The sequence below is a fragment of the Microcaecilia unicolor genome, chromosome 11, assembly GCF_901765095.1.
Source record: "Microcaecilia unicolor chromosome 11, aMicUni1.1, whole genome shotgun sequence".
Taxonomy (NCBI): Eukaryota; Metazoa; Chordata; class Amphibia; order Gymnophiona; family Siphonopidae; genus Microcaecilia; species Microcaecilia unicolor.
The window spans coordinates 205,758,296-205,781,322 of record NC_044041.1 but is presented as its reverse complement, the minus strand read 5'-3'; the positions used below and the strand labels follow the sequence as shown (position 1 = coordinate 205,781,322).

The 23,027-nt window shown below is 47.4% G+C and overlaps 1 protein-coding gene across 1 annotated transcript in view; it reads left to right on the top strand.

Moving 5' to 3' along the window:
* Positions 1-13,062, top strand: part of LOC115481027 (adhesion G protein-coupled receptor B2-like) — a 78,105-nt gene extending 65,043 nt beyond the window's left edge. Inside the window, 5 exon segments of the mRNA XM_030220012.1 lie at positions 1,040-1,701; positions 9,866-9,901; positions 10,864-10,965; positions 11,075-11,125; positions 12,562-13,062. Of these exon segments, the coding sequence (XP_030075872.1) occupies positions 1,040-1,701; positions 9,866-9,901; positions 10,864-10,965; positions 11,075-11,125; positions 12,562-12,723 (1,013 nt within the window). The 3' untranslated portion in view covers positions 12,724-13,062.
* Positions 13,063-23,027: the final 9,965 nt, after the last annotated feature.

The window sequence follows — 23,027 nt, the reverse complement described above, 5'->3', positions numbered from 1 at the left end:
GTGAGTGTGGGACCCATAGGACTCAGTATGTGGCACTGAGTGTGGGACCTGTGTTACTCATCATGGGGCAGTGAGTGGGGGACCTGCGTGACTCAATATGGGGCAGTGAGTGGGGGACCTGCGTGATTCAGCATGGGGCAGTGAGCGGGGGACCTGCGTGACTCAATATGGGGCAGTGAGTGGGGGACCTGCGTGACTCAGCACATGGCAGTGAGTGTAGGATCTGTGTGACCTAGCATGGGGCAGTAAGTGTGGGACCCATAGGACTCAGCATGGGGCAGTGAGTGGGGGACCTGCGTGATTCAGCATGGGGCAGTGAGCGGGGGACCTGCGTGACTCAATATGGGGCAGTGAGTGGGGGACCTGCGTGACTCAGCACATGGCAGTGAGTGTAGGATCTGTGTGACCTAGCATGGGGCAGTAAGTGTGGGACCCATAGGACTCAGCATGGGGCAGTGAGTGGGGGATCTGTGTTACTGAACATGGGGCAGTGAGTGGGGGACCTGCGTGATTCAGCATGGGGCAGTGAGTGGGGGACCTGCGTGATTCAGCATGGGGCAGTGAGCGGGGGACCTGCGTGACTCAATATGGGGCAGTGAGTGGGGGACCTGCGTGACTCAGCACATGGCAGTGAGTGTAGGATCTGTGTGACCTAGCATGGGGCAGTAAGTGTGGGACCCATAGGACTCAGCATGGGGCAGTGAGTGGGGGACCTGTGTGATTCAGCATGGGGCAGTGAGCGGGGGACCTGCGTGACTCAATATGGGGCAGTGAGTGGGGGACCTGCGTGACTCAGCACATGGCAGTGAGTGTAGGATCTGTGTGACCTAGCATGGGGCAGTAAGTGTGGGACCCATAGGACTCAGCATGGGACAGTGAGTGGGGGACCTGCGTGATTCAGCATGGGGCAGTGAGCGGGGGACCTGCGTGATTCAGCATGGGGCAGTGAGCAGGGGACCTGCGTGACTCAATATGGGGCAGTTGAGTGCGGGAGCATCACGGTGTCTGATCCCTATCTTTTCTGTTCCCTTCATCTCAGTCCTTTTTAAAGGGATGAACATGTGTAATCCAGCTACCATTGCAGGGACTTTATCACGCATCTCCCTGGACGATGACGAAGATACCAAACTGAACCTCGGCAGTGAGGGTATCAGCTTCTCTGCATTGCCTGGAAACATCCTGACAGCTGGTAGCCTCCGGCTCCAACAGCCAAAGCTGGGTCAGAAACCTCTGAAAGTATTAAATGAGTTCAGCGACCCACCAGCCAAAAAAGAGGTGAACCTGGAGCCCCCAGGCCCCATGTACTTGTGCAGAGGGAACAGTCTGCGGTCACTGGATATGGGCTGGATGAGGACTCAGGAGCAGTCCCTGGAGAGTGACTACATGGTACTTCCCCGGAGGACTCTCAGCCTGAAGCCCTTCTCCAGGGAGGAGGGCAGAAGAAACCTGACCCTGCAGGAGATGGCCAGCATTGCCAAGGGGCAGAGATCAAGTGAAGCTGAGGGCTACCCCAGCTTTCTTTCCGTGGACCACATCAATATGAACATGCAGCAGCCCTATGGCCCAGTGAAGCACCAGTACAGCCTTCAATTCAAGCAGCACCCTGTGGTCCGGCAGGTCCTGGGGTCAGAGGTGACAGAGCGCAGCCGGACCATGCCTCGTACTGTCCCAGGTCCGGCTCACGCCAGCGGCTCCTTGCAGGTAAGACATAGTTTCTGCTGCCGTGTGCCAGTGCTGACAAATTTCTGGCCCTAGACCCCAATATTTGCGGCTGTGGTGGGGTGAGTGAGGGAGACGGCACACTGCAGCTCTTAGATTGCTGAGAATCCAAATCCCTGCAGGGTGCTGCATATGTACGGATCTGAGAATAAATCCTGGCATGTTGCAGACAGTGAGGTGCTCAGAGCCCTTGTCCCTCAGTATCTGGATTAAATGTTTCTTCTGGGCTGTTCACCCAGAATGACCCTGGTAACCTTCCTATTAGCTACAGAGTCTAACTTATGAGCAATAAGCTTTTAATATTTTGGTAGCATAAAATAGATCACAGGATCACAGTGATTCAGTCTGGAGGTGGAATTAGAACCTGGGTCTCCAATGGCTGGGCTGCACTCAGTGTAGAAGCAAAATGAGCTGTTAAACTGCAAGATTGAAGCTCAAAACCCCGGACTGGTGCAAGATTGCTATGAATAAGGCGTGGGCAGAAGGTAGGGAAGCAGGAGAAGAGACCTGGGGGTGGGGAGGGGGACATTTCCAGAGTCAGAAACGGACTCTTGCAGATTTGCCCAGGTGCATATTTTTCCTGCATCCCCAGGTCATGTGCAGGTGACAGGAGAGAGGAGCAATCATTTTTATTCATTTCTATTCAGAACGTGGACGTTTCAGTGCCAGTAACATTCTGACAAATTACATAGGAGGGGATTGAAAAGACAGCAAAACTATCCAGGACTAGGAACAAAGAAATAAACCCAGCGAATCGAGGATAACAAAATTATAAAAATAATCTGTCAATTAGAGCAGGTTAGCAAATACCTGGTTAAAAAGCAGTGGGTCGATATTCAGCCGCTGGCGTTATTACTGGAAATTCAGTGCCGAGTCATGTTGGGGCTCTGGCATTGAATTTCTGAGTTTACAGTGCCATAGCCGGTTAAGTGCAATATTCAGCAGTAACTACATACAGATAGGACTGACTTTTCGGCAGTTACCTTGGCTGCTTAAATGCTGAACATTGGTATTTAATTGGCCAAGTGCTGACTCCGCCCCCAAAATAACCGGTTCTGAGTTGGGTGCTGATCGGACATTTTCAGTAACACTAACCAGTTAAGAGCCACTGAATATAACCAGTTAGCCCTGAACAAGCGATGTAACCAGCCAGGAGCTGCAGTGGCATTCCTATGTCGGCTGCCACATAGGGCGGATCATCGCTATGCACCCCACCTGGCGCATCACCCCCCTCCGGCACATCACCTTCACCCCCCCCCCCCAGGTGCATTACCCCCGTGGTGCATCACCCCCCCAGCACATCACTTTCACCCCCCTGGCGCATCAACCTCCTGGCGCATCACCCCCCCGTCACAACACCTTCACCCCCCAGGTACGTTACCCCCCCCCCTGGCGCATCACCCCCCTGGCACATCGCTCCCCCAGCACATCACCTTCACCCATCAGGTGCGTTACCCGCCTGGTGCATCACCCTCCTGGCACATCACCCCCCCCCCCTGGCGCATCACCCTCCTGGAGCATCACCCCCATGGCGGGTCACCCCCCGGAACATCACCCCCCCCCCCCGGCACATCACCCACGTGGCACACCAACCCCTGGCGCATCACTTCCTGGGGATGCAGGGAGCAGCCGCATGGCTGTCGGCTCCGCCAGTTTCCTGCCCCGGAACAGGAAGCAACGTCAGATGGAGCAGGGAACCGGCAGAGCTGACAGTCACACAGCTGCTCCTCACACCCGGAGTGGACAGCTCCCACTGCCCCGCCCTTGGTACGTCACTGAGGAACCAAATCACTTTGAATATCAACCCCCTGGGAAGTAGGACTGGTGCCAGGCAAACCTTTACGGTCTATGCCCCAAAATTGACAGGGAGAAAGAGAGATTAAGGATACTAATATTTATTCATGAAGAAGTGGTCACCTTGCTGGGTGGGCTGGATGGACTGCTCAGGTGTCATTTACTGTGTTACTTTCCAGGGAAAATGTATAAAGGTAGGCGCAGGTCTCTCGGGGTACGTTTTCCTACAGCAATAATCAATGCAAAAGCATCTCTGTACTTGACTTTGCATCAGTGTGGGCGGTTGGATTGTTGCTCCCACAGGGCACATCTGTCACTCTCTTCTGTGTATTTGTGACTATTTGATTGTGTCTCAGCTTTTCCACTCTGAATTTGCTCCATGTCTTGTGTGAAACACCTTTGGCCCTTATGTGCACTGTGTGTAACCCAGCACTGTATAACCTCACTGTCCTCCCAGACCCTCTCAACAGGTCCAAAAGCCCACGGTGCCCTCACTTTCAGAATGTTTAGTCTTTATTCACAGTGTACTGGGTTGTCCAGGACTCAGCACAGCTGCAGCAGAGACAGATTACAAGATGTTCATCAGTTTCTTAGTTTATACTGCCCAGTTCTCATCCTCTGCCTGCGTGATCCTTCATTACATCCTCCTCGGTCCCCACGGTTCTCATGGCTGACTGTTTCCAAGTCCAGCCTGCTAACAAGCTTATTCTTACTTACTTAAGAGCAAAAGAATAGCCATACTGGGTCAGACCAGTGGTCCATCTTGCCCAGTATCCTGCTTCTAGCAGTGGCCAATCCGGGTCACAAGTACTTGGCAGAAACCCAAATAGTAGTAACATTCTATGAACCTCAGAGTAGCAACATTCCCTATAAAATCTCAGAATAGCAACATGCCATGAACCCCAAAGAGTAACAACATTCCATATAGAATCTGAAAGAGTAGCAACATTCCATGAATCTCAGAGTAACAACATTCCATGAACCTCAAAGAGTAGCAACATTCCATATAGAATCTCAGAGGAGCAACATGCCATGAACCTCAAAGAGTAGCAACATTCCATATAGAATCTGAGTAGCAATATTCCATAAATCTCAGAGTAGCAACATTCCATATAGAATCTCAGAGTAGCAACATTCTATATAGAATCTCAGAGGAGCAACATGCCATGAACCTCAAAGAGTAGCAACATTCCATATAGAATCTGAGTAGCAATATTCCATGAATCTCAGAGTAACAACATTCCATGAACCTCAAAGAGTAGCAACATTCCATATAGAATCTCAGAGTAGCAACATTCTATATAGAATCTCAGAGGAGCAACATGCCATGAACCTCAAAGAGTAGCAACATTCCATATAGAATCTGAGTAGCAATATTCCATAAATCTCAGAGTAGCAACATTCCATATAGAATCTCAGAGTAGCAACATTCTATATAGAATCTGAAAGAGTAGCAACATTCCATATAGAATCTGAGTTGCAACATTCCATGAACCTCAAAGAGTAACAACATTCCATATAATCTCAAAGAGTAGCAACATTCCATATAGAATCTCAAAAAATAGCAATATTCCATGAATCTCAAAGAGTAGCAATATTCCACGAATCTCAAAGAGTAACAGCATTCTATACAGAAACTCAGTCAACATTCCATGCTACCACTCCCAGGGCAAGCAGTGGCTTGAAGTCTGTTTGGTCCAGACGATGGTAGAACACCGGGGGGGGGGGGGGGGGGGGGGGATTTTCTAAGCTGTACTGAATAAATTGTCCTGTTTTAAAATTACTTTCCCTCAGTCTGACTAAATGTTTGCATGCTCTTCCATAACACACACATCCTGAGCAGAACTGTTGGAAGTGGCATGTCCGAAAACATGTTTAGTCATGGCAGACATAACATTTTCACAGACGTGCTCTAATTAACCCTCTTCAGACTATCCATCCAAATGAGCAGGTACAACATACAGAAGTACTTTATTTTCAGAGAAACTGTGCTTGAAAATTTGGGTAGGTAAAAGCACTCACATAATTCGCAGCCCAGTGGACTATTTGAAAATTGCTCTGCAAATGTATCGGAGTCTACAGGACTTTCCATCAATCACAGAAATGTCGCTGTGACTGGGGAACAGTTTAGTGTTCGTCACATTTAGGCAGTTTTCACTGGTGCCGGCTTTGTAAGGGTGTTTTTTTTTCTTTTTAAATTGCTGGTGGATTTATGCAAAACTTTGCCCGTTTTATTTGCAAAACTTTCAGTTATGCATTGGAAAAAAGGAAGTGATAAGAGGTAGAAAGTAGGACAAAAGCTTAATAATTCAGTGGTGAAACTCAGTGGCCAGATGTGTAAATTATATATCCAGTTGTCAGATGTAGCTGTGGCCATTTGAAGTTACCTGAAGATGTGCAAAGTGCCGCTGGAAATAAACATAACCTTATGTGGCCAGTTTTCAACGTCAGCCATGCTGTTTGGCATCCACTTCTTTATTCGTATTTGCTAAATGGAGCTGCTTCCAGCCGCTCTCTCTTTATTTCCCCGGTATAATCCTTGCAACCTTACAACTGCGATTAGCTTATCTGGGTTTTTAAAAGGCTTGGACAAGTTCCTGGAGGAAAAGTCCGTAGTTTGCTATTGAGACAGACATGGAGAAGCCACTGCTTGCCTTGAGATTGGCAGCATGGAATGTTGCTACTGTTTGGTATTCCGGAATCTTGTTAGTCTATGGGATTCTGGAATCTTGCTACTATATGGGATTCCAGAATCTTGTTAGTCTGTGGGATTCCGGAATGTTGCTACAGTTTGGGTTTCTGCCAGGTACTTGTGACCTGGATTGGCCACTGTTGGAAGCAGGATACTGGGCAGGATGGACCATTGGTGTGGCTTTTCTTATGTTCTTATGTAACCTCTCTCTCCTTCAGGGTTGATCCAGCCATCTTTAAATTTTGTTTTGTGTTCTTTGGAGACCTATCGGGCTCCTTCCTGCTCTGATCTTGCGAGAGTCTCCGAGCACTGCACCCGCCGTCCTTGGTAATAAGGATGCGATGTGTCTTATTGTCAGAGTACAGCAGAGTTTCATATCCAGCAATTTATAATTTTAGCTATATTCAGCTTTTCCTGTGATGTTCACTTTATTCTCTTAATTTGGCTCCTGAACTTTAGCCTCGGTGCAGCTAGAAGAGCCTCTGTTCTTTCCTTGCTCCCAGACTTGTAGGTGTTTAAGAGACAGCATTCCTGGGGGAGGAAAAGTACGCACACAGATGTTATTTTCAGCAAAATCAGGTGCAAGTGGCTTGTGCACTTTCCCTTTCAAAGTGGGGCAGAAGCAACATGTAAATCCCAGGCCCGGTGGACTTTGCAATTTACATGCAGACACTGCATTGGCTTTGTCATCAGCACATCTTTGTTATTGCTTAAGGAGCAAATTTCAAACCACGGCATCACTTCGGTATTAGAATAGTGCTAATGACATTGGCTAAAAGCCCCGGGACGGGAGCTCCATTGCCTCTACCATGCACATTTTTTCTGCAAGCAGTTTTTTGTTTTATTACATTTGTACCCTGCGCTTTCCCACTCATGGCAGGCTCAATGCGGCTTACATGGGGCAATGGAGGGTTAAGTGACTTGCCCAGAGTCACAAGGAGCTGCCTGTGCCTGAAGTGGGAATTGAACTCAGTTCCTCAGGTCCAAAGTCCACCACCCTAACCACTAGGCCACTCCTCCACTGTTGCTACTATTTGAGATTCTACATGGAATGTTGCTATTCCACTAGCGAAGTCGGCCCTTGCAGATCACCAATGTGGCCGCGCAGGCTTCTGCGAGTCTGACGTCAGACTCACAGAAACAGAAGCCTGCGCAGCCTTCTACATGGAATGTTGCTAGTGGAATAGCAACATTCCATGTAGAATCTCCAATAGTAGCAACATTCCATGTAGAATCTCCAATAGTATCTATTTTATTTTTGTTACATTTGTACCCCGCGCTTTCCCACTCATGGCAGGCTCAATGCGGCTTACATGGGGCAATGGAGGGTTAAGTGACGCCCAGAGTCACAAGGAGCTGCCTGTGCCGGGAATCGAACTCAGTTCCTCACTTCCTCAGGACCAAAGTCCACCTCCCTAACCACTAGGCCACTCCTCCACTGTTGCTACTATTTGAGATTCTACATGGAATGTTGCTATTCCACTAGCAACATTCCATGTAGAAGTCGGCCCTTGCAGATCACCAATGTGGCCGCGCAGGCTTCTGCTTCTGTGAGTCTGACGTCACGTCAGACTCACAGAAACAGAAGCCTGCGCAGCCTTCTACATGGAATGTTTTAGTGGAATAGCAACATTCCATGTGGAATCTCCAATAGTATCTATTTTATTTTGTTACATTTGTACTCTGCGCTTTCCCACTCATGGCAGGCTCAATGCGGCTTACATGGGGCAATGGAGGGTTAAGTGACTTGCCCAGAGTCACAAGGAGGTGCCTTGCCCTTGCCCTGTAGACTTTGCATTATTTTCTTCCCCCTCTCAACTCACTTTACCTAGCTACGGCAGTAATGCACCAGGCTTCTTCCTGCCACTAGGTGTCAGCATTGCACAATAGCTATCAGTGTCTATTTCTCTGGGGCTGTGAGTTCCGACTTCATAGCTTCCACAGCTGCAGCCCTCTCAGGGAGTGGAGGAGCCCAGCTAGAAGCTAAACCCAGATCTTTCAAAAACCCTACCACTTGTGCATGGGGCTGATTTGAGTCCTGGACAACTTGGTGCACTTTGAATAATGACTGAGAATATGCACTGGAACGATTTGAGAGTAGGTCTCTGGCTACGCAGTGCACAGACACAGTACAATCATGGTGTTTGGTATTAAAAACCTGCTCCACATTCATATTACAGAGATAAAGACCAACACACAGCAGCTGAAATATTACCACTCGACTTGATTTATTAAATTAATATACTGCCTTATTGAAAAACATCTAAGCAGTGTACGGATCCAAAACGTATATGATACAATTAAAATCAATACGACCATCTGATCACTCAACCCAAAAGAATATACTCAAAGTACAGTGATAAGGTTTCTGACCCTCCCTCATTTCACTGCTTGGCCCACAGTGTCTAGAAAGAGCCGGGTTCTGAGTAATTTTCAGAAGTGAAATAGTTATTTTCATCCTGCAAACCGTGCATGAGATGATTGCGTGGGGAATAAACTCACTCTTCAAAGGGGCAAGCAAATGCATTGACAATTAAGGGGCATCTCTGGGAGTAAATGGGCTTGCACTAAACAAGTCATGTTCCTAGATAATCCCAGAACTCTTTATCAAAAGATTCAAATGCAAAGGAAAGTTTGTTTGTTGAATTTTGACCTCACCATAAGGGTAAGGAGTGGAGTATATGGACTTATTCCCTGTCACATCTTTGTTTCCTCATCTGGGATTTACCACCAGCTGTGTGTCAGTCTCCCACTGAGGTGCAGGAGCAGCAGGATAAGGACTGGAGTGGGATGGGGAATCCCAGACTGGAGCACCAGTATTGTTTTTACTAATGAAAAAGGTGCCTGGTACTCAAATGCTAGGCCACCCTTCAAGGGTGCGGTGATCACTGAGGAACCCACCCCACAATATCCAGGCCCCCCTGGAAACATTGACAGAATCTATGACAAGGCAGAATTGGTGTGTACAGCCTGAGCTCTTTCATTAAAACTTGGGGACCATGGGTCAATTTTAGCAAACAATGGAAAAGGTTCCGGCACTCAGTACCCACAAGCACCCCCTCAAAAAAAAGCCCTGGGTGTGCTAAACCTGGATACTGAGATCACACAGGAGAACTCCATAGGGAAGGGGCTAAGTATAGCAAAGTGGGTAATTTCAAGTGGAAGTCCGTAGACCATTATTAAATTGACTTGGGGAAAATCCACTATTTCTGGGGTAAGCAGTATAAAATGTTTTGTACTTTTTTGGGATCTTGCCAGGTACTTGTGGCCTGGATTGGCCACTGTTGGAAACAGGATGCTGGGCTTGATGGACCTTTGGTCTTTCCCAGAATGGCAATACTTATGTACTCTTATGAGGGAGGAAAGTGAGTAAAAATTTTTCTGTCAGAATGGAGGACCCATGAGCTGTAAGGGAGAAAAGATAGAGCAGGGTCCCTGCCCCACCCCCCACGCCTGCACAGAAGGCCTTATGGGTTCTTATCAATGACACTCAAGCAGCTGCAGTCTTTGGTTGGGCCGTTATGCTTCTGTATGTCTTGTGTGAGCCGCTTCTGATGTTGGCGTCCTGGGCTTTCCTTCTTGCACACTGGCTATGGCGGGGGCTGGGTCAGGTCTTTCGTTAACTCAGTTTGCCTTGCTCTGTCTTTCTGTTGCCTGCAGAGGAAGCGTCTCCGGTACTCGGACATGGATTTTGAGGTAAGTTGCCTTCCTTTCCTCTTCCTCAGTCTGTCAGAGGAAACTTTTGAGGCACTTGGTCTTGTCTCTCATCTTTACTTACCTTTGTGTCGAGACATTTCTGTAGTCAGATAGTCGTGGCTCTTTCTTCTTTCTAAGATTAGGACTGCAGTTGTATGTTCTGTGTTGTAGCTGATCGCAATAGTTAGCCGAAAAGCATGTTCTCATGGAGTGTTTATTAGAAGATGAGGTGAAAGCAGGACCCCCTTGACTCCTTGCTGTCCTGATGAAATCCCCTGAGGTCCTGGGTGCTGGAGCACTTTGCATCTCTAAGAGTTAAGGTCTCTTTTGATAGTTAGAAACATTGATTTTTGTTTGTGAGTAAACTTGAGTTATCCGGTGGCTCCAGACCACCAGGAACAGACAGAGCCAAAGAATGCACTGTGAATGGGGTGGGTGGGAGGTGGATGATAATTCAGTATGGTGGGGTGGAAAAGGGGGAAAGAATGCACTGTGGGTGAGGGGAGAGGAGATAGTGTTGCAGTGTGGTGGGGTAGGAGGGGGATGGTAATGCAGCAAAGTGGGGTGGGAGGGAGATGGTAATTCAATGTTGTGGGGTAGGAAAGGGGGAGAGAATGTGCTGTGAGGGTGGGAGGGGGATGGTATTGCAGTGTTCTGAGGTGGAGGAAGAGAGACTGCATCTTGGGGGGGGAGGATTTGGGAGGGGGATACTAATATGGTGGTATGGGGTGGGAGGGGGGTGGTAATGCAGTGTTCTGAGGTGGAGGAAGAGAGACTGCACCTTGGGGGGGGGAAGGATTTGGGAGGGGGGTACTAATGTGATGGGAAGGGGATGGTATTGCAGTGTTCTGAGGTGGAGGAAGAGAGACTGCACCTTGGGGGGGGGGGGGGAGGATTTGGGAGGGGGATGGTATTTGCAGCGTGCTGGGATGGTTACTAACGTTACGGCCCATCCTTTGCAGAAAGTGATGCACACAAGGAAGCGCCATTCCGAACTGTATCACGAGCTGAACCGCAAGTTCCATACTTTAGAGCGGTATCGGGAGGGCAGCAGAGACTCCAAGGTGAGGTCCCGGCCCGCTCAGTACCTACCGTAACCCAGTTCTTCCCCTCCCCACCCAGGCTCCCGGCTGCCTCTTCTTGTAAGTCCTGTTTCTTCGTTGCTTTTTGCAGAGAGATAAGCGCTGGAGCATCTCATCCGGAGGCGACAGGGGAACCTGCAGTGTAAGTGGCTCTTCAGATTTTGCATTTGGTACGAGTTACATTCTGACGCAGACGGTGGCCTTGAGTTCTTTAAACCAGACCTGGATGTTCAGTGGCAGCCACTGTCCAAGTACCAGCACTGCATTTCTGGAGAGTCAGCAACTTGCCAGGAGTCACCGGGCATCACCGATGTTAAGTAGGGCTCAGGGCCGACAAGGGTCCTCTCAGGGTCCAGTGCGGTGGTCTGTCTCTCTCCTGCTCCAGACGGGACCCGGGTGATTTTCTTCCTGACAGGAGCAGGACAGAGAAAACGGCACTGGGGAGAAGCAGACACAGGGCTTTGGGGCCTCTGGCTTGGCTTGCGGGGGTCCCTAGTCCCTGCCAGCAGAAGCCTGTCCTCCAGCGCTGTTCTCTGCTGCATTGCCTGCCCTGCTTTCCCCCTCACGCCACACATGCTCATTTTGATGCGTGATGTGAGAGAAAAAGCAGCTGCAGGGCAGGCAATGCGGCACAGAACAGCGCTGGAGGACAGGCTTCTGCTGGCAGGGACTGGGGACCCCCGCAAGCCAAGGTATGTGAAGTTGCGGCAGGAGGCAGGGAGGTGGGGCAAAATGTGCCCCCCACACTTTGGGCTCCGTCCTCCCTCCAAGTTTTGTGGTCTGGCTACACAGTGGTCTTGGGGGGGAGCAGGCCCAGCAGCGGTGGCCCTGTCCCGAGCCCGGCTTAGTCTCTCAGTGGCCCTGGCAGGGCTACCATTGAGATACCCAGGTGCCAGGGTAATAACTGTGCCCTGGCACTAACCATGACCGTCTACCCGAATAATTTGCTGCAATTGAATATCCTCTGCAGCCCAATTAATTCACTTTGAATTTTCACCGCCAAATTCATTGGAGGGTGATGTGACTTGCCCAAGAATTAATGGGGCACCGTTAGGAGAAGCAGGATTTGAGCCCTGGTTCACAGCCCACAGCTCTCATCACTAGTGAGCCTGCTTGTGCAGGGAAAGGTGAGGTTAAGCCCAGAGAAAGGGGATGTGACAACTTGTGATACTTTCTAAACATGCCTTGTGGTTACTGCTGAAACTTAGGGATGCAGAACTCCTGTCTTGTTTCCTCTCCAGTGCCCCAGATCATCACTGCCTGTTTATGTGAGAGATTGGGCAAGTCGTTTCACCCTCACCTCTGGTGTTTGTGTCCTGGGCTTTTGGGCGGGAGGAGAACCCTCACAGTCTCATGCAGTTGGTCTCTCCTACATTTGTATACCTTTCCTTATTCCTTTCATCTCTGTGACAGACTCCCAGATGTAGCATACAGATGGTGCAATGCAGTGTTCCCAGTATACAGATGTTTGCTTGCACTGGAATTCCCAGTTTCAGTGGGGCTGGAGCTCTGATGGACTTGGTCTTCATAGTAAAGCTTTGGTTACTGGTCCGTTCCTTGTTTCTCCCTCTCCTACAGGAGAAGACCAGTCCCCAGCAGCGAGCCTGGGAAAGGTTCAGAGCTACACCCCCTGACCCCCTGATACCACCAGAGAGACTGGAACTGCATTGTGGAGGAGATTGGGGACAACCCTCCATCTCTATGGACCTATCTGACGGGGACTTCCAGACAGAGGTGTAACAAGACTTTCCGTCAACATAATTGCAGGGTACACAGATATCAGATGTATCTCCACAAGGCCACTTGGAGAATGAAGGGAAGAAAGCGTTTTTTTTTTCTTCCACATTCCTAGTGGGAAATGTGTGAAGCTCCCGGAGAAGAGACCCTGGGCCTGGCCTGGGAGGGAGACTTCCGAAGGAGCTCTCTGATCTGCTTGTGTGAATGTTTGTCACGATGGGACACATTTCTAAATATTACACAGACACACCAAATATACTCTGCTACATGCACCCAAAAACACAACACATGCAGTCGCCCACTCAAAAAACACACAATGTACACATAGTATACACACACACACACGAGACACAAGACATATGTGCAGACAGACACTCACATGCACACACTCACCCCCCCACACACATATACAGCAGACACAGTACCCGCTGCGGCACATGCTCACACGGATGAGGTGTACCGCTTGCTCCTTTTCTCCTCGGTGCATCCGCTGCTGTGAGAGGGGCAGATGGAGGGTGATATTTTGTGTCCTGGAATTAACGCACAGGGGAAAACTACTCAGTGTTTGATTCTTTCTCTTTTTTTCTTTTTCTAAATGAAATCTTTTTACTGCGAGATCTTTGCCTGGCTAACGTCTGTGGTCCTACAGCCAGGATATGTGTTCTCTCCATCCCAGCCTAAGGTCCAGTGCCGTCCTGTGTTATACATGATCTTTCACGTCCTTACCCCCATAGGACCCCAGGAGAGTGCTCTATCCCGTCCTTTCACCCCTACAGCTTCTGTCCCATGAAGGGAAGGGACTGGCTCCCTCCCTCTTATGTCCGATCTCCCCCTTCATTGGAAGAGGACAGACTTGTTTCATTCCCACACGTCCCTCTGAAAGAGACTCCGGAGCTCTGACAGTGGGAGGCTGGAGGTTCAGAGGCTGCATTGACATTCCATGTCTGCTGCTCCAGGATGACGGATACCATCTTAACCTTCTATTCAATTATTTCCTTCAAGGAAAAGCTCTGGCGGGAGCTGGAAATTATATGTATGTCCTTTGCTGGTGGGGTTCTGGGGACAGAGGGTGGCACTCTTGGGACATAAAACTGTATTTACAGATGTTTTGGACCCAGTGACAGCAGAATCATGAATAACTGAGACATGGGGCGGGGGGGGGGGGGGGTTTAATTATATTACTACTTTGTTTAAAAGAAAGAATTAAATAAAAAGAAGACTTTTGAATTTGAGAGTTGTCAATGTTCTGTTGTGGATTGGAAGCTAATTAATAGATAGACAACAGAGAGTAGGGTTAATTGGCCAATTCGCTCAATGGAGGAAGGTGAATAGTGGAGGTCCACAAGGATCTGTACTATATTTGTAAATGATCTGGAATTGGGACTAATGAGGAAGGTGATTAAATTTGTAGATGACACAAATCTATCCAAAGTTGCTCAGATGGGTGCGTGGACTGTGAACAATTGCAAGAAGACCTTGGGAAGTAATTTCTTGGTATCTAGTGGCACCCCTCCCCCTCTCCCAGGTCCTCCCGACCCCCTCCTCCGGTCATAACTTAAAAGAGGTAGAAGCAGTGCTCACTCACTTCTGCCCCCCCCCCCCAGTGCTGCCATCTTGGAACCAAGGATTTTTTTTAAGTGGTGGGGAGGGTGTTGGGCCAGGAATTTTGAACTGGGGGTGTGTCTCCCTTCTGATGCATCTCTTTCTTCCCCTGTACCTTAAAATCATCTGCAGTCTTTGCCCAGGCAGTGCCAGCGGCACTCATAGGCTGCCTGCCACCGGCATTGGGGCTTCCTGTCTGAAATGAATGGAAATGGAATAGTACAATACAGGACCTGAGAGAGTATGATTTTACTAGACTGCTAGATGTGGTGTACTTAAAGGCTCATTTTCAAAGCACATAGACTTACGAAGTTCCATAGGTTATTATGTAACTTAGTAATGTGTTTTGAAAATGAGCCTCGTATTCACTTATGTGAAGCTGTGTCAAAGGCTTTGCTAAAATCAAGTGACGGGATTTGAAACATTGAGTGGAAAGTGACAACAGGTAATGGTGAATGGAATTTGCTCTGAGGGAAGGGATAACGTTACCTGTGGTGCAAAAGATTGGGTTTTGCACTGGTTCTTTTAAAATATTTTTGCAAGTGATATTGCGGAAGGGCTGTCTGGCAAGTTTTGCCTCTTTGCAGATGATACTATAGGGGCTCATTTTCAAAGCTTCGAAAATACGCCTCTATCTGCAACAGGGTAGATACCTCTGATGGTGCGGATAATATGAGGAGGAATCCAATGAAGCATAGAGAATGCTCTAGAATTTGGCAGGTAAGATTGAATTCTGAAAAGTTCAGGGGTCATGCATTTGGGTTGCAACAACCCAAGGGAGCAGGAAGTGAAGTACCTCCTTACACAAAAGGATGTGATTGTATGGGATGATCTACCAAACAGGTAGAAAAGGCAAAGACCAGAGGGAGAGGAAAGGCCAGTAAGAAAAAGGAGGTGATGCAGCCCCTGTGCAAGACTCTGGTGAGACCTCATTTAGAATATTGTGTACAATTCTGGAGACCCCCATCTTCAAAAAGATATACATAGGATGGAGTCGGTCCAGATGGAGGCTACTAAAATGGTCAGTGGTCTTAGTCATAAAGCGTATGGAGTCAGACTTAAGGATCTCGATATTTATACTTTGCAAGAAAGGCAAGAGAGAGGAGATGTGATAGAGACATTTAAATCAATGCTCAGGAGGCGATTCTCTTTCAATTGAAATGAAGCTCTGGAACAAGGGGTCATAGGATGAAGGTGAAAGGGGACTCAGAAGTAAGCTGAGGAAATACTTCCTGGAAAGAGTAGTGAATTCATGGAATGACCTCCCAGTGGAGGGAATTCAAGAAAGCTTGGGACAAATATTTTAGGAGAGAGGAAGGGATAGTTGATGGCAGGGGAGGGTCCTATGCTCTTCTATCTGCTGTCATTTTCTCTGTTTGCAAACGTGTGCCTGACAGCAGAGAGATTTCCTTAGCACAGAGGATGATGGTAAAAGCCAGGAAGAGCCACAGCCAAAGTTCGAGTAAGGTTGGCAAAGGTAAGCAGGCAGATTTAGCGGACATAACGTTTCTTAACAACAGAACAGTCTTTAAAATGAATGGCTTGCTTTTCTCCATTTCACTCAGGGCACACCCTCAGTCTGTGTCTGTTATCAGTGCACCCAGCTTCCCCCCCCCCCCCCACCCACTCCTCTTTTACAAATGCACTGTTACATTCAGAATGAAGCTTTTTCCGTGGAAGGGCTACCAGACTCTAACCCGGAGGGATATAGCATGAACATTTGGTGCAATCTTTGTAATAATCTCTCCCATCTGTACACCGCTAGCATCAGGTCACAGTGATTGGGGATAAACAGCTCCCATTGGGCAGCTAAAAGACAAAATGAATATTTTTACTACCATAGGGCCAAAGCTGACTGACTGAGCCAGACCTGTAGATTGGAGTCCATTGGTATGCCAGAGGGCTTTGCTGCACATAGCTTGGGCACCATATGCCCACATCTGTGATCAGTGTGGAAGACTAGTCGTGCTCTGAATTTCTGGTTTCTGTTGCCGGGCTGGACTCCTTGCACAGTAAAAGCATTTTAGAGTCTTGAGAGGTGTTTGTTGAATACCCAGTGAAGGTGCTTTAATTATGGCTCCGCAGCTTGGAGGGAAAAGGGGAAGAGAAGGGCTGGAGAAGTGTGAGGAGGGGGAATAGACAGGGGTTCTCAACACAGACCTGAGGTCACACTCAGCCAGTCGGGTTTTCAGGATATCCATAATGAATAAGCATGAGATAAATTTGCATGCCCTACCTCCATTGCATGCAAATCTATCTCTTCCGTGTTCATTGTGGGTATCCTGAAAACCTGACTGGCAAGGTGAGCCCTGAGGATTGGGTTGAGAACCGCTGAACTAGAGGAATGGTGATCCGGAGAGGCTGGAGGAAAAATGAAGAGAGAGGATAAAGAAGGGATAAGGTGAATGGGAGGAAGGACGGAGAGTAATGGAGGAAAGGAGGGGTGACGATAGGGGGAAGCAGGGTGATTTTGCTGACTGACTGGGGCATGTGCTTCAGTGCTGAGTCCCCAGCTTGGAGGAATAGGGATGGGGAAGGAGCGAGAGGGGACTTTTGTGACACTTGTGCATTTGCTGAATTAATAAATTGATGGAGAAAACAATTAGAGGACCCCTTCGCTGTATCTCCAAATTAAACCAAAGGCTGTAAAATCAGTGATCATAAATCTAGTGGGTTGGAAATCCCAAATAAATTCCTCAGTCCTCCTCCTGTGCTGTGTCTGCTGCAGCCTCCCTGGATCCAGAGATTCCTCTGCCCTTTTCCCTCCTCCCCTTCACCTGTTCCCTTTGCACATTGGATACGTGTGGCTGGTTTCTTGCCTGCACATTTCACTGGAGAGCAATTACAGCCACCTCTTGAATACCAAAAAACCCAAATCCATTTGCAGAGAGATAGTGGTTTTTCCTTTTGACTCTGTAATAGGCCTGAAATGGCTCCGCTAGTGTCAGAGAGGGGTGGGGGATGCAGGTCAATTAAATTCAGTTGTGGAATAGGAGGGTGAAGAGACACCCAAGTCCTCTGGTAAGATGGGGGGGGGGACACAATGGGGTGAGGACAGAGATACAGAGAGCAGGGGAAGAAGAGGACAGATAGAGCCTGAGAAGCGACGGGGCAGAAATCCTCTGTGCCTTCATGGGATCTGGATGGGTGTGGGCTACAGACCACGGGCAACTGCCAGTCAATAGTCGCTGAACTTAGTCTCCAGGATGGCCTGTGAGCTCAGAGAAGCTGGCAGGATCTGGACCTTTGGTACAGATCTCATTCTATCAGAAGGTGTCCTGTAGGCTTTGGACATTGTGTGTCACCTCAGAGGAAGCGAAATGTCAGCTTGATCCCAGCTAGACCCGAGTTGGGAGAGTTTGTTGTGCAAATATACTATATGTAGGGCCATGGGGCTTCTTTGGTGGGTCTGTCACTGTATTTGCATCCTCTCCCCCCCTCAGCCTGAAAGGATGAGCCTCGGAAGGAGAGACCCCTGCAGAGGACAGAAACAGAGAGACACAAACATTGCAAACAGTCCAAGCTGAAAGGAGATGATTACTGAAGCCTTTTCAGGCTGGTTTATCTGGTACTAAGCAGATTTTTTTCAGAATCCAAGTATACTGAAATTTATCAGACCTGCAGAGTGCCCTGCACAGAACAAGAACATGATTCAGACCCAGAGATCCCCCCCCCCCCAAACAAAATGAGAACATGTCCAAGACCCAGAGACCCTGGCACAGAGTAAAAATATGCCTGAGACCATGGCTCAGATTAGGATATTTCTGGAACAGATGAAAAATATGTCTCAAGCCCAGAGACCCCCAGTACAGAGAGAACATGTCTGAGATCCAGAGACTCCCAGCACAGAGCGAGAACATATCAGATCCAGAGACACCCCCCCCTGCTCAGTGTGAGAACAGACCTTGGACCTCACAGGTCCTAACCCCCCCCCCCCCCTGCGGCCCCGCCTCATTGTTACAAGCTAACGGGCAAGTGAAACAAGGGCTTCATTTTTTATTTACAGGTAAAAAGTTGGTGAAGGAGCCTTGGAGGGGCCGGTGAGAGCAGTTCATCAGAAGCCTCTGCATCCTGAAATTCATGGCCGTGGAACTCGTTGCCAGAGGATGTGGTATCAGCAGTTACTGTATCTTGGTATAAAAAAGGTTTGAACAAGTTCCTGGAGGAAAAGGCCATAGTCTGCTATTGAGATGGGGCAAGCCACTGCTTGTCTCTGGAATCAGCAGCTGGAATCTTGCTTCTATTTGGGATTCTGCCAGGTACTTCTGAGCTGGATTTGCCACTGTTGAAAGATGGAAACTGGGCTAGATGGACCATTGGTCTGACCCACTATGGCTATTATTATTATTATTATTTGTTGCATTTGTATCCCACATTTCCCCACCTTTTTGCAGGCTCAATGTGGCTTACATAGTACCGTTAACGGCGTTAGCCGATTCCGGTCTGAACAAATACATGGTGTGAATGAATACAAGGTGATATTGTGGTAGATAAGGTACATGTATGGTAGGTACAATTGGGGGGAACTTAGGGAGGGACGAGGAATCGGGTAATGTCCATTACGTTCTTTGGTTACATTATGTCCAGGTAGAGGTCACCCTGCTTCTGTCTGTGCATCTCTTCATGGGGACATGGAATCGTCTGTACAGAATCCGCCTTCTGCCCTTGCTTCCTCTATGATGCTTAATAATGATAATAATAATAAAATGTATTTATAATCCACATTAACAAACAGTTCTAAGCGCAGAACAACGTACATACACAGTAGAATAAACAGCAAAGTGTCAAAAACATTACAAATTGACTTACAATGTCATTATAAAAGCGAAACCTAAAATTACAGCTATCAGTACAGACAGAATAAAACCTAATTATTCCTACATCCCAAACACTTGCTGAACGAAATAAGTCTTAAATCCTTTCTTAAATTGCTTTGGTGCCATGTCCCAGATCTCTGTGGCTTCTTTATTATGTGGCGGTAAGGCTGGGGTTGCTTGATGTTGTGGATGAGACCCCCTTCTTCTGAGGATTTCTCTCGGTGTTGCTAACTTGGCTTCTTGGCCTCTGAAATGAAATTACTCCTCTTTGCTTTAAGCTGTCCCTTGTGTCTCTTCTCTAGTCACAGCATTTCCTGACAAAAATCAGACCAAAGAGTTATTTACAAGCAAAGGCATATTGCTGCCATTTTTCTGGAATTCTTCACTCTGGATTTTTTTTGGAGGGGCTTCAATCCCATTTAGCTGGAGAGTAGCCGGAGTTTCTATACTGTAAAGAGAAGGGATGAAGGCCTTCTGCTGCCCTTGACAGATCAGATTCCATTTCTGATGTGTGACTTACCTGTGGTTCTTTTCAAAGCCTCTGGCTCTGTGGCCTCATAAAGATGTCACTAAATGTCATCTCAGAAGCAAGAACAATAATATCAGGGTTTAAAATGGCCTGAGCCTGCAGAAACAGGGAGGAGGCAGTGCCTGACGCCTAGAAGTAAGCCGTTTATCAGTGGCCGTCTCAGACCTGGTGATAAAGCTTTCTGTACAGCTGCTCAGGGATAAAGGATGGGGTCAGGCTGTCACTTGTAGTCTTTCCCTCCAGATTTTCATGCTCCATCAGTGCAGATAGATGCAGCTTCAGCGCATGGGTCTGGGAATAACAGCTCAGATGATAATCTTAGGGCTTCATGCATTATGGGGATCATTTCATCAAATGCTTTTTGCTTTCTGTTAAATATGCAGAAAATGGATCTTATTTTTCACCGTTCAGAACGCTGCTGCTCGTCTCATCTTCCATCAGAACCGACATGCCCATATCACCCCTCTCCTCAAGTCACTTCACTGGCTCCCGATCAGGTACCGCATACAGTTCAAGCTTCTCCTACTTACCTACAAATGCACTCGATCTGCAGCCCCTCCTTACCTCTCTACCCTCATCTCCCCTTATGTTCCTACCCGAAACCTCTGCTCACAGGTCAAATCCCTCCTCTCAGCACCCTTCTCCTCCACCGCCAACTCCAGGCTCCGCCCTTTCTGCCTCACCCTATGCTTGGAATAAACTCCCTGAACCCATACACCAAGCCCCCTCCCTGCCCATCTTCAAATCCTTACTCAAAACCCACCTCTTCAATGTCGCTTTCGGCACATAACCTTTATACCTCCATTCAGGATATCTAGACTGCCCCAACTTGTCATTTCATCCTTTAGATTGTAAGCTCCTTTGAGCAGGGACTGGCCTTCTTTGTGAAACTGTACAGTGCTGTGTAACCCTAGTAGCGCTTTAGAAATGTTAAGTAGTAGTAGTAGTACATACAACCTTGTGCAATTTTTAAGGTGCACTGAAAAGTGGCCCTGGGTTTTTTTTTTTCATAATCTAGGTTTAGGGTGTTCCTGGAGACTGTGAGCAGAGCAGGGATGGCCTTACAACATAAGGGTTGCCCTACTGGCTCAGACCAAAGGTCCTTCAAGCCCAATATCCGGTTTCAAACCGTGGTTATTCCAGTTCAAGTAATAGTGCCTTTCCCCAGGTCTTCCTTAATGGTTTGTGAACTTTTCCTCCAGGAATTTGTCCAAACCTTTTGTAAACTTAGCTACATTAACTGCTTTTGCCACTTGCTTCGACAATGAATTCCAGAGCTTAATTACACGTTGAGTGAAGAAATATTTTCTCCAATTTTTAAAAATGAATTACAATGTAATGTCATAGAGTGTCTCTAAGTCTTTGTACTTTTAGGAAGACTAAGTGAACAATCAATTTGCATTAACCCAGATTTTATAGACCTTCCCTCAGCCATCTATTCTCCAAACTGAAGAGCCCTAACCTCTTTAGCCTTTCCTCAAATGGAAGTCATTACCCTTCTCTCTAACTTTTCTAATTCTGCAGAATACTCAAGGTGCGGCCCTCACCCTGGAGCGATACAGAGGCATTATGGTATCTTTCGTTTTATTCTGTTTACCTGCTACAAGTTGCCCTGTTGGAAATTGTGTGTTGGTAACATCACACACCACATCAGGGTGCCCCTGGCTGAACATAACTATTGTCTTAATAAGCAGGATATTGGAAGCTGCAATGATTTTGCATTGTGTAGGACAGCGCCATGATGGTTTTTATTTGTGCTGTACAACTATTGATCACATAATGGCTAGTTTATGAAGCAAAGATGGATTTTCTGTCTCAATAAAAGGAAGGTGAATGATCTGAATAATTTACATTAACTGGAAGCAGGTTGATATGATTTTCCAACAAAGTCCTTGTATGGTCAATTGAATCCTAAGTTACTAAAAATGTCAGAACCCCACCGATTGTTCATATAGGTTTGTAATTTGTACCCTGCCTTTACCCAAGTTGTTTTGTACCAATAAAAATAGAAATGGATTAAGTGGTAGAGTTTTTGACTGATCGCATTGGTGTTCAGTGGAATATTTTTGATGTTGCATGATAAGCCCGTTGGCTGATTCCTGTTTTTGGCTATTTAAACTGACTTTCAGTTGAGTCTAGGACTCTAAGCACAAGAGGTATGTTGTCTCCATTTTGAATAGCGTACACTTGAAGTGAAGTCTCCTTTGGAGCAACAGAGGACTCATCAGGATTTAAACTGAGAGAATTTGCTATTTATGACTAGAGAGCTGTGTGGAAAATGCTGGAATTAAGTGCACAAACATTTTAAAGGATTAAGACACTGCAATTTAAGATAATACTAGGAGATTTTAATTCACAGCCCATTCAGTTAAATTTATTAATTTTTCATACCCTATCGGCAGTGTTTTGGGATGTAATGCAGTGATATGCCACTGTTACCATACATTTTTCCATCTCTGTGAGTAACACTGTCATCGTCCCAGTTCCCTCTGTTTGGAGTCTCTGACCCCTTTCTCTCTTCCATGGACATCCAAAGTATTGTTAAAATGTGCTGTTCTTTGTTTATAACATCACTAAACCTTTCCCTTCCTTTCCGAAAATGATAACAAAACCCTTATCTTATCTACACTGTCATCACCTCTCACTTCCACTCCAAATGGCAGATGAAATTTAATGTGGACTGATGCACATTGGGAAGAACAATCCAATTCATAGTTACCTGATACTAAGGTCCACCTTGAGGGTCAGCACCCCTAAAATAAATCTAGGTGTAATTGTAGACAATGCACTGAAATCTTCTGCCCAGTGTGTGGCAGCGGTGGCCTAAAAAGCAAACAGGATGCTAGAAATTATTAGGAAAGGGATGGTAAATAAGAGCGAGAATACTCTAATGCCTCTGTATTGTTCCATGGTGTGACCTTACCTTGAGTACTGCGTTCAGTTTTGGTCGCCGTAACTCAAAAAAGATATAGCAGAATTAGAAAGGGCTCAAAGAAGAGCGACCAAAATGATAAAGGGGATGGAACTCCTCTTGTATGAGGAAAGGCTAAAGAGGTTAGGGCTCTTCAGCTTGGAATAGAGATAACACCCTCATCGTCCCCGTCTCATCTGCCCGCAACCTCGGTGTCATCTTCAACTCCTCCCTCTCCTTCTCCGCGCATATCCAGCAGATAGCCAAGACCTGTCGCTTCTTCCTCTATAACATTAGCAAAATCCGCCCTTTCCTGTCTGAGCACACCACCACTCTCTCGTTACCTCTCGCGTTGACGACTGCAACCTACTCCTCACTGGTCTCCCACTTAGCCACCTATCCCCCCTTCAGTCCGTTCAGAACTCTGCTGCATGTCTTATCTTCCGCC